Below are 12700 nucleotides of genomic sequence, written 5' to 3'. Positions count from 1 at the left end.
CCCATAGGGGTGGTCATTTGACAGGCAGTGCTTAGGAATTGCAAGGAAGTGACATCTTGATATACTTCTGTGTTTAATGTATACAAGTGTGTTTAGTGTTTTGCAGATCACTGTGTGTATTGTTTTGCAAAAAGTGTGAAGCTGACATTGTGCTTATAGTGGTGCAGATCTGGGCCCATGTTTTGCTCCTTGAGTGTCAAGTTTGATAATTGTGTAATACTTTTGATTTTAGTGTTTATGCAATCGAAAAAAACTGTAACCTGTCGCAGGTTCTACATTGCGTGTGCAGCCTCTGCTGTGATCTTACAGTTATTGAGCCAATCTTTTTATTAATTACCACAAGGCTACAAAAATGTGTTTTTTTGCCACCGTCTGTCTGCATTTGACCCTGAAAAGCAGAACATTTAAAAGTTTGATGTCATTTGAAATCTTTTCATCTGCACATTCAATTGGTCTTTTATGCTGTGTGATTAGTCCAGGCTGGTCTCATCACAATTTCATAGGAAATGCAACTAAAAATAATTCACTAAAATTCGTATGAATTCCACTAAATTGTGAGTCAGGAGGCAGGGGACACGTGCCCTATGCGCTTCTCTCTCTTCGTGAAATCAAAAAACATGGCGGACATTCATCTAACCCTTACCCTAACATGAAAAATCAGATGAAGTCTGCACCATGGTGATTCAGCAGAGTGACAGCCGCAGGAATAAGCTGTTCCTGAACCTGCTGGTCTGGGAGACAGGTGTTATTCTTACACCAAAAAACCATAGAGAAGCATGCAAGGTTCACGGTCGCAATCTCACATAATAGTGAAAACTCATTAGAACTACAAAAGATGGGAACAACACACACCTATAGAAACGCCGTTCAATTTGTAGTTCTCTGTATGGTTCTTCCTGGTTTAGATTAGGGTTGTGAAAATAGGGGTTTAGAAAACATATTAGCGGTTTGTTTTTTTAAATCATGAATGAAAACATTGAAACTGAAACACACATATCTCAACATAGATATCATCGAAACACATTTTTATTAAGAAACATTGCTAAAATATAGCGTTTTCCACCAGGAATACAGCAATCTCCGCCATCTTGCTTTATCAGAGCGCTGCGGAGGTCCGAAAATGTAGCGCTAAAAATTCATATGATTCTTTACGAAAATTTGGACATAACTTTTAGTACGATATCTTACGAACCGGTTCATGAGACCACGTTGATTAGTCACACATCACATTAACGAATCAACCAATAAGAGGGGCTAATAAGAAATCACTATGGTTGTAAAAAGGCTTTTGAGTGAGGGTGTACCATCTGTAATAATGAACGCAAAGCCAGAATTTGAAGTAATCAATAAGAACATCAAGCGCCACACTGAAGATATTCACAAAGGTTATTTGGGCAACATAACCAGGAATTAAGAGAAAACACTTGGTGTTCATTCTTTCTGCCGGTGGAAACCAAAACATGCAGGCTAGTGCTCTCTTCCAGGGAATTATTACCATTTTTCAAAACTTGTCAGCTGGCAAGCGATTATGGGGATGGCTGAGGGAGCAGCACAAACCGCTGCCTCTGTCCTCAGAAGCCTTGTCTCAATGTGTCAGACATCAGGAACATAATGAAAAGGCAGTCGTGTGTGATAGAAAGTAGCAGGGCAGTAGAAACGCCAGAAATCAAACACTGAAACCCCCAGAGAGGGAGGAGCAATTTCAACAAACCTCTTCTCTGTTAAAGGACTGTTAATAGAGGAGATGTTAGTTTGCCTTTAAGTTTGATATACCAATTCTTATATTTAACTGGGAATTTAGGAGCATTGTTGCCATGGAGACAGACAGTATTCGATGGCAACCATGGTGAATTTCGAAAGGGAATGTGGTTGCCCTGGAAACAGCCACACGAGTAAGCTGAATCCTCCAAGGAGGAAAAATAAAAGACAAGACGTACACAGCATGATGACATTTATAACAAACGATTTAGAAGTCTCAAAAGATTGTATGGTTGATGAGGATGAAGACAGAGTTCTTTTTTTTTCCAAAATATGACTTCTACATCAGAAAGCTGAGGTGACAGGTAGTTAGGTGGGTGGTTAAATTTTTTTTTTTAGTATGATCGTACATACATGATCGTACATCGTACATTATAAACGAAATTTACACTTATAATTCGGGATGGGCATAATTAATCGACGATCGATTATGGATCATTAAGAATTTTGTCGATGACATTATTTTTTCGAAAAAAAACTGGATTTCGTTATGTGGCAGGAGGTCGGAATATCTGAGTTACCTGGAACACAGTACAGTGAGTATGTTAGCAGCTGGAGGAAGAAGCCCGGAGCTAGCCTCCACTGCTCGGCTTATTGTCCGCAAACGGACCCTCAGTCCACGGGGAAGGGAACCCGGACAGACCCGGGTCTGGGTGAGGGGTTCCGGGAGTGAGGACGTGACAACAACCGGACTGAGAGGTCGAGAACCGTCAAATCCAGCTAGCGCTCAGCAACTAGCTGCTGCTCTCTCCATCGGCTAGCTGCTGTCTCATCGGGGCTTAAGAGTACAGCAGAGCATATTTTCAAGTGTAACCAGTGAACGGATTTCGTTTAACTGCCATAAGGGTTGTTCATCTTGTAATAAAGATCTCAATGAGGAAACGCGCTGTGTTTTTTCTATTTTCACTGCATTTTAATATAGCCTATAAATAATGGATTTTAATATAAAAATATTAATGATTAATCAAAAATCGATCGTTAATTCTCCCGACGATCGATTAAGACAATTTAATCGAATTCCCATCCCTACTTAAAATCAATAGATAAAACTAAAAAGGAACCTTTTTCTTTCTTCGGAGGACGTGCCTGTGTGAACACAAATGTCCGAGTGAGAGCACCCGGATTATCTGCAGGCCTTCACCGCCAGGCCCCCTAGTATTAAGACCACAGAAAGCCTGCAGAATCCGACATGTGAACACAGCAGGAGTCCCCCTGCTGTTCTCTGCAAGAGAGTGGGGGGCTAAAAAAACAAAAAGAAAATAAACATCTCTGTGTGAAAAGGCGGCGCCAAATATGGAGAAGACACCGACAGAGATGTCTAGTCCTTAGAGAGTTTCTGGTGATTCAAGCCTACGGCGGTTTCTGTGTGTTGTAAATAATAACACGTAATCGCAACAGCGGAATTAATACGTTCCTTCCTGCCTCTGCCGGCTGAAGTATTTGTTGCTGTAGAGAACACGTCTGTGCAGAGAACCTGCCGCTGAGTTGTGCATGTGTTAACTAAGCATGTGTGAAAGACAAAGTGCAGGTAACGTACAGGCCCAATTCTCAGGGCTTTATCCACAGGTCATTTCTAAAAACAGTTTAGGAGTAATAAGCAATAAAGTAACATGATAGCTAAATATAAAGTTTCACTCAAAGCAGGAGGCACTGTAGTTCTTAAAAACAGGACACAAAGAAAGCACAGTTAAAGTCTTAGTCAATCAATGTTTAGTATGGGTCCCAGCTCATAGAACAGATGTGTATGAGCATCCACTCAATCTGGTCTCTTAAACTCTAGTGTCCTTCTACTAACCCAGGGAGTTGTTTTAAATATCTGCATTTGATTTTTATTCAATACAACACAGGGCTATTTTTTCTTATAAAATTTTAGCAAATAGCATGGCAATCAAAACAAAGCAGCTAATTATCTGAGCTAATCGTGATATATATTTTTTAAATTGATAAAATCTGTTATTACAGTCACCCTGGTTTTGCTGGTAGTATAAACAAAATTCAGCATTTGTACTCTGTGCACCAGTGTAACATGCTTGTTACTTCCACTGAAAACTAAAGGTTAGTCCTTATCTGAATATGGTCTCCAGACTTTTCCAATTCATCTGCTTCCCTATAGGGGGGGGGGGGGGCTAATCTCAACAATAATCCACTCCGGATTACCGTTATCATATTTCCAACCAAATCCTTTTACGTTGGGGACCAGCTTTTCAAAACTCCGCTGGGAGTTAAACTTGGGTTACTTTCATCTCTATTTGATGTGACCGTGAGACGGCTTGCTTCACCCAGTGCTGTTGACCAGCTGTTTTTTTTCAATGTCACCCAAGATTTACTTTCCTTTTCAGCCACACACCATCATTTAACGTCTGAGAGAGGCTTCCAAATTTGCAAACATAACCTTCCAACAAACATGTGCCATGCACTCAGTTTCCCATGAGGAAAGCTGTGTGACAGGAGGTCCAGGGGCAATTGGAAGCTTGGACCTAGTCAGGGAGAGGAATCCCACCACAGACAAGCCTAGGTCAAATCCTACTATACAGCTGGACAGTGTAAGGTCTATGTGCAAAATATAGTCGAAAACCGTTATGGAACCTCCTTTATCTGTTTGGACATCACAACAATTGGACATTAAGCGCACCTTGTATTCGGGAGCTGGCTGGGTAAAGTCCATTTAATGTCCAGTTCAACTGACTAAGACGTGTATTCTCACACGCAGGTCTTCCTAGTAATATCCTGAAAAGTTCATGATGTCACTGCTTGTGTTAAAATACAGCTCTTGTCTCTCGCACAGCTCAAAGTTCATACTCTGAATTATAAACTTCTGCTTCACCTTTCTCCCACTCACTGAACACAGTAGATTTGAGAGTAAACCCTGATCCGGGGGCAGTGATGGCGACTTTCTTCTATGGGAAGTGGCTAAAGTTTGTTGCTAAGGGATCTGATGATAGAAACTTAGGATGCTCATACTTAATTGGATAACCAACAACAAGAATTTTGACAGATTAATACCCTCAGTTTAACATTTAAAAAGAAGAATATATATCATTTAAATCAGACATACTTCCTGAGGGGGACTCCTCTTGTGAGGCCCTATCTCTACATTCCATCAGTACCATCTGAGTTGGTATTCTCTGCCGTGGGTGACTAAGCACCAGACTTACCCCACAGAATGTCAACAAGTTGCTATTTCAGAATAAAACCAGTAAGTCCATTCTCTACGCTGATGACTGAGGTAGGCCAGGGGCCTGTTTGGTTATTGCGATAGTCATATGAACAGCATTTTGATGCACATCAGTGTGACAAGAGATAGCAGGTGGCACGCTATGGTCTGTCTGCAAGCCGATGGGGGTATAAACTTTATGGATGTTTGACGGTCTGACAGGTCAGTGTGTGTGTGACAATTTTTTTGGTTCTAAATAGTTCGTTTTTATCCTGGTGGTTTATAGTTCATGGTTAGTTTCTGAGTAACAGATATCAATGAGAATTTGTTAATAATAAATGTACATTCCTGATAGAAACTTAAGCACATTCATTAAAAAAGAACAACAGCCAATGGAGACATTCCCAACCAATAGTGTAACTTCAGACAATCACATAGAACTCAGTTCAACAATGGTGTTACTTAATCATGAACTAAACTCTATCACTCACTCACTCAGGGATGAAGTATTGGACTGTGGCCAGTCCAGACAAAAAGCCAACAGCTGGCCATGATTCCTGGTTTCACTGAGCATTAGTGACGAATCAGCTTCTTGTTTCCACAGCTAAACAGACACAGGCAATAAAAGTCTCTGACAGAATGTCCAGTGAGGAATTAAATTCACATCCAAAAACTACTCACATATTGAATGACCCAGCTGAGGCTAGCTGATATTAACACATTATTAAACAGTCAAGTAAGATATTCATTGTCCTTGCTTTCCTGGTTAAAATATGTTTATTTTATGCTTGTATGTCCTCTTACGTGAGAAAACTTCCATTACCAAACCAAATCAAACAAGGTATTCTACTTCAAATCGTAAATATATTGACCACTTGGCTTGAGAGGAATGCTTTTGTTTGAACGTTTGTGTACCAAGGGTTTGACTGTTACAATGAGGACAACTCTTTCGCAATACCTCTATATACTAACGTTCACTAAACAAACATAGTGCAAGAAATATCACCTTTTCACTGTATGAAATTAGACAAAAGGAGAGCCAAGAAGATAGGAACTTAACCTTGGTCTACTAGTCCACTTACAGTGTTCATTAAAAAGGCCAAATCATTAAACCTGTGGACAATTGAAAAAATGATTACATCACCTTTGAGTTGTACTGTTCCATTAAGATACAATATCTTACAACTTCTATAGCACATGGAGACTAAAGATTAAGAGGTTTGTCACAAGACTAGATATCAGCTTTTGAGATGATTAACTGATCTACCGGTACATACAAGTGAGATAGCACACTGTTAGGTCAAGTTATTTGTTACAGTGTTTCTCTCTCTTCTTTGTCTTATTGTGTAGCCTTGTTAGATTTTGTATCTGTCTGAATGCCGCAATCTTACTCACTTGATATTTCCTCAGAGTTGTAAGTCTGACATTTGGGGGGGGGGGGGGGCATTTAATAAGCCGTAACTGATCGGTTTTGCCTCGTCTGCACATTTAAGATTTAAGGTTAATAAAAGGGACAATAGCACACAAGCTAAACACAGACATCAGGCAACCTCTCTTTATCCTGTCAAAATTATGACTAGTGCAGAATGCTGACTAATGCAGATAAGGATTACACAAGGGTGTGAGAAGAAGGCAGGAATCCCTTTACCGATTACAACCAAACCTTAAAAGACGTTGCACTTTTTCAAAACAACTACTGTCCTAAAAACCAAGTATTAAACCGTTGACATTTCAAGTGGGTTAGTCATGCAAATGAATTAATGTTTTTTGATTCATATTAGAAACCTGTTAACCTGGAAAGCAGGTTCCAGAAAATGGTCCGCCCAATCACAGCCATGTATGTTCAACGCGTTTGATACAGTGACAGAGGAGTGGTGCTATAGCATTTTTGTTCACAGAGATGGCTGGGGCTGATATGAAAAGTTCTTTTGAATCCTGTATCAAAACTGTATTAAATGAACTGAACAGTAACTTTACTTTAAAAGAAATACAAACAACTGCTGCACTCTGTATATTTTGTAACATAGCGCCGTCACTCTACACTATGCGACACATTTCTTCACTCTGATAGTTGTAGGTCTACTCGGCAACTCGGAAAATCAAAAATTAAATGTGAATGGCAGGTGCGACTAGATGAGTGCACCTGCCAACGTGGGTCTTGTTTATCTTGAATTGAAAACCTGTTTTTTAAATCTCTGCCACATTTAGAGTGTGGGCCAACTCATTTGACAGTGAAACATGGTCAACTTGTGATTATACTCCTGGCCACTTAGGTGTATTTTTTATCAAAATTTTTGTTTCACAATAAGCTGCAGTTATATGTAAAAACTACCAGTAACGAGTTATGGTCTTGAATGTAAAATGCTCTCCAAAGGGTTAAGAGGAGAAAGTTTTATTATATGATTTAACGGTTTCATTTTGAATTGTTCTTGGTGGTTTACGGTTAACGGTTATCTGATGAGTGACAGATATCAATGAAGATTTTTTTTCCAAAATGTGCATTCAAAAATAAAAACTTAAGCACATTACTTTGAACAGGAACAGCCAATAAGGGCATTCCTAACCAATGGTGTAACTTCAGTCAGTTAGACAGTAGAACGCAGTTGAACAATGGTGTTGTTGATCATGAACTCAACTCTATCACTCACACCCTCCAAAGGTTTTAGAGGAGACACTTTTATTAAGGTGGGTAGCTGTGACTGGTTCCTGGGCCTTTTTCTGTGCAGACACAAAGAATGTTCTCTCTGAATCAATCCTGGCTGGAAGCAAACACTCCAATACACTGTACTGCTCCAAACAAGCTGCGCAAATAAGATGGTTAAAGGTTTTACTGAAGAACATAAATCAGATGCGACTAAATGTGCAGGACACTAAATCAAAGCGTAACGCAGCCAGAATCAGGCTGTAGCCTTCACATGCTTGTAATCTAGAAGATTTGCTACCGTGATCTCCTGCAGACCTGAGTTTTAGTACAGGTTAATTATTGAAGAATATAAGCATTTCTACAATATAACAAATGATCTGTATATGCAATGTATAACGCCACTTTTTTGTTTAACAGTTTTTCCAAGAAAGACCACTGAAGAAGGAATGAACTGCAGCTGACAGGCCCAGTTTGGGTAGCTCAACCATCCAACATGTTATCAAGGTAACAACCACCCCAGACAGTTCCTGTTGTAGGGAAAGCACTCAACAGTTCACGGTGACGCGCAGTAAAATCAAGCGGTTAATCCAAATATATGGAAAGTAGGAAAATTCGAGCCACTGAAAACCTGATATGCATGGTGGTGCCAGCATTGTGTATTTAAATAATTGCTTGATCAATCCAATTCCAAACTCAATTAATCAATCACTCGGTCATTACATCCCTAGAGGCTCAAGTTTGCTTCAAGGATTGCTTTCTTGATTACAGTTTTAATTATAATATCTGATCCTAAATTGACTTCATCAGATTGTATTGCTTTAGCCAATCATCTGTCCGAAGAAATAAAATGAACTATCGGAAAGTACAACATAAATGCAGCCATTTCGTCTCAGCACTTTAAAAGACACATGTAACAACTATTCACTGCTTAATTCCACAGCCCAGTACTGGTGGCGAGTACATTACACCTTAAGTTTGTCCACATAAAAAATAATATTAAAACCAAATTGTTTGGCGTTCTCTCTGCTCAAGTTCTTGCGATCAATTTTCACATTAAAGAAAACGGCGTAACCGAACACCAGTTCAAACATCTGCCCATGTGAACTTTTACGAAGCAAAAGGGAGAGATGGCAACATGTGCAATAGCAGCACACATGGACGACTGGAGGGAGCCAGCAACAGAATAATAAACAGAGCAGAGTCTGCTGGTCACTAACAGGGTTTATTGTGCATGGCTGAGCACCCCGCAGACAGAGACAAAGAAAACAAGTAACAAGAAATATGGAGATGTAGAAAGGTCTCCGCTAAATGGTCTGTGCCTGTCTCCATCCCTGAGCAATCCCCATCTGTTGGCTCTTTCTGGACGCCACAGACAGAAGTGAGGTCATAATAGGATACATGATAGAAAGAAAAGACAGAAGATGGCCCTAACTGTTAACGCGTCACTGTTCTCCACTATGTAGAAGAACACACCTAATCGAAACGCATTACAGTTAATGACAACAGAAGCCAAAGAGCCCGTCTGCTGTCTATCCCCCCTGTCCGATAAATGTCTCCTTTAAGTTGACGGGAATCGGGGGGTTGACAATGTAGTGAAAGACACAGTGGTCAGAGGCTACTACTGATAAAATGTGAAACATTTATCTGGACTTCACAACCGCAGCATCCACAAGTCTTCTAACGTGCAGTTATTTGCAGTCACATCAATGATTCCACTGTACCTAAAACGTACCAAACTGTGACCGCAAAACCGAGGTACGTAAGTTGTGATATTTTGTGTACGTAACACCATTACAATTTAATCAATTAAGTCATTGGTCAATAAAATGTCAGAATAAAGTGTTACATTTCCAATGGTTGCTATGAATGGTATTTTTTTTAAATATCAGCAATGTTGTACTGACTATATTATGATTTTCACAATATTTTGTCCATCCCCATTACACACACGAGGAGCCATCCATTATAACATCACCACCGCAGCTCAAATAATAGACAAAGTAAAATTATTACCTTTTGGACAATGTCAATAAAAAGGTTAAAACGTTAAACTCATGCCAGAGGTATTGGATTGTACTAGATTGCACGTGTGTCCCTAATAAAAGTTGCCAGTGAGTGTGTATCATTAATGCATTGACAATCTTTACAGTGCAGATACAGAACAGCAGCCATTAACCAATGCACGTATTTCTGCCTGTTAAGCTCCCTCTGGCTCCGAGGCCCTTTAACCCAGATAACACACTGTCCAATTGAACGACAAATTCTATGATGAAGCAGGATTCTTATCTAGTATAGATGAGCCATGATACATGTCACAAGGATTACTCTGGGCTAATGAGGAGAGGCACAATGCACCAGCTCCTGCAGTGCACTCCAGTAATATGAGTGTTTCGGTAAGGGTCTACAATGCTGTGTTGTGCAGTGAGCCAATAGAGGATATCTGGGATGAGGGGCTGCATTGTGAAAGTATGGAGGAGAACAATCAGTCTGTTGATTACAGGTAGTCCAACCAGTGGGAGAAAGACAGACGGCTGCTTTGGGGATAGTGGGATGGTAATTAAGGCGAGTGTGAGTGGCCCACATGTGCACTGACACTACTCCACAAGGAATTCATGACTAATCAAAAGAGAAAGATACTAAATGGCGCTAAGGTGGAACATAGGGTTAGGTACCAAAATCTGGAGCCTTTTGAAATAGTTACAGCGCTTACAGGCAACATAAACATGATGCCATGAAAAGCACATCCGCCGACAGTGTGAGCTGAGCGTCCCTGGCGCTGTTTGGAGCTGGAGTATTAATTCGAAGTACAATTAAAACAATGTGCAATAAAATTTCTTAATGCGGCTGTTTATGATTTTAAGAGGTAAGGCAAGATTTCTGCATCAAAAAATGTGTAGCACCATTATTGAAAAAACAGCAACAATGCCCGTCCCTAGTGGGGCAGCTGGTTCTCTGAAAAACTAAGACAACAAATGATAATTATAGTTAGAGGTTAAGCCTCTTTGAATTTGGTATCATGTCTAGGAAAATTTGCCAGACATCTTACATGGATCCGCTACAGATCAGCAACCCTGCAGGTGTTCACTGGCCTGGACTCGATGCCTTGCTTGAAGGACACCTAAGTTAGCACAGAACGCTGCCTGCACCCTTATCAAGCTGCAAGGGCACATGTGTATCTATACAGTATAACCAACAACCCAATATGTTAGGAAACCCACACATTTTCAAGAGAACCACAGTTTCCATCAGCGGCAGACTGTTGTGAAACACTCCCCCTCCACTCAAGCGTGTTGTCTTTTTCAAGACTTCCTAAAACTGAGATGTCAAGTCCCCATCCAGATGTGTTAACGTATCCCTGAGCCCTGAGGAGATCACAGGAAATACACCCACTCCACAGTGATGTCAGGGCCACCACTGACCTACATCGAAACTTTGTTGTCCTCCCTCCTCTGGACAGCTGAGCCTCATGAAATGAAATCCTTAATCCACCCTGTCAGTGAGCTCAAGCAGATGGGAGCGGGAATACTTACTCGAATGTGAAGAAGAGTCCACAAGTCACCAGGATGAGGACGAGGGTGAGGTAGAAGACCCCCGTCTGCTTGGCCATCATAATCCTGCCATCGCAGTAAAACTTATTCCGACCCGGGAAAGACTCCCACTTCTTCTTCCTCGGGGTCCTCTTCTTGTAAGGGGTCTCCATTGGCGTGGAGCTGCGAGTGCTGATCTGACTGTACTCGCACTCTCTCATGGACTCAGACACCCCGAGATGCATCGATGGCCGATTAAAATCTCCACAGCTGAATAAATCCGGGGGCAGACGTGCCTCTGCGAAGACAAACACAAGCAAATCAGTGAAGCAGACAGCACCAGCCGCCGGGACAAATGTCTGGTGCAGGAAAGTTCACCGAAAGTGAAAAGCCACTTCCTGTTGATAGGAACGTCCACGTTACATTCGAGTCGTTTACCGAGGACCCGTTGAGCCTCAAAGTGAGTCTAGCACAGCTACTAATAAATGCGGTTCAGCAGGTTATGCTAACCTCACGTCAGCTAACTTGGAAAATAACTTCACTCACACAGTCACACACACCACATCGTTTTTTGTTAGCGCCCTAGCATCTGAGGCAATCTTGAATGTTGCTAACGCGAGCTAACGCTGCTAGCAGGTTAATTAACGTTAACGCGCTGGCCAAGTTGTGTAATTAGGAGCTAGCTTGTTGGCTGCTTCACTTCACCCACACAACCAGTGGGTCCGGGCACCCGAGTTATTCGACCCGCAGCTCCAGAGGAGACCCGAGAAATGAGGATTGGAATGTGCGGCTCTGTCTGTCAACCAGCGCCGACCCAGAGGCTCCACATCCCGGCTGTGCTCGCCAGCTGTGGCCGCCGAGGCGACAGTCGGAGCGGTGTCTTACCGAGGGGAAGGTGGTCGTCGTGTCGGGGTGTTGTCGCCTAGCTGCTCCTGTCGTTACCCGGGTGTGTTACGAGCCGAGGACGAAACGAAGAAGAACACCATGTTTGGAAGTTGAAATGGCGAAAAAAAACCTTTACAAACAGCTGCTCGTCGCCGAAGAAGTAGTTGGTTTTAAAAAATCCAGAGTGGGGTAACCAGGAAAACGAGCACACGGCAGCGGGGAGCCTCTCTCAGGCGGGCTCCAGCATCCTGAGCGCCCGCTGCTGCTCGGGAGAAAACACCAGCTCACAGCCGAGGGTCCGAGGGTCACACAGCGACGAAACGTTACCAGCCGCCGGGGATCAGCATCACTCCACCGCGGGACTGAGGGAGAAAAGTTGCAGCAGGAAGGCCGGTGGACAACCCTCCGTGAGTCCCCATCCACACACACTGCTGCCCTCTCACAAACAACAAACATCCACACGGAGCTCAGCCTCCCCCGGCTCCTCCCCCTCAACCCGGTCGCGAGTCACCGCTGAGGAGGAGGACGGGCTCCGTCTGTGGTCCGCGGACCTGCAGGCGGCCGCTGGGAGGCCTGATGTGACACTGTGGTTTCCAGCGTCAAATCACACTGCACCCTTCAATGCGTGTCTGGGGCTATAATCCAGATTATATGACCTACTCTTTGATCAAACACATTAATGCTGGCATTTATATCACATTTATTACCAAATAAAACTATTTAAAATCCACA

General features: G+C 42.2%; 1 protein-coding gene across 2 annotated transcripts in view; it reads right to left on the bottom strand.

Moving 5' to 3' along the window:
• zdhhc14 (zinc finger DHHC-type palmitoyltransferase 14) overlaps positions 1-12432 on the bottom strand; it is a 45649-nt gene extending 33217 nt beyond the window's left edge. For both annotated transcript variants that reach the window (XM_053433988.1, XM_053433989.1), the window contains exons 1-2: positions 11969-12432; positions 11087-11381 (exon numbers count right to left, since the gene is read on the bottom strand). In XM_053433988.1, coding sequence (XP_053289963.1) covers positions 11087-11328 — 242 coding nt within the window. In that variant the 5' untranslated portion in view covers positions 11329-11381; positions 11969-12432. The remainder of the gene's footprint in view (positions 1-11086; positions 11382-11968) is intronic.
• Between the last annotated feature and the right edge of the window lie 268 nt (positions 12433-12700).

The sequence above is a fragment of the Pleuronectes platessa genome, chromosome 11 (genome assembly GCF_947347685.1).
Source record: "Pleuronectes platessa chromosome 11, fPlePla1.1, whole genome shotgun sequence".
Taxonomy (NCBI): Eukaryota; Metazoa; Chordata; class Actinopteri; order Pleuronectiformes; family Pleuronectidae; genus Pleuronectes; species Pleuronectes platessa.
Note: the sequence above shows the minus strand (reverse complement) of the source record. Positions and strands in the feature narration are given on the sequence as shown.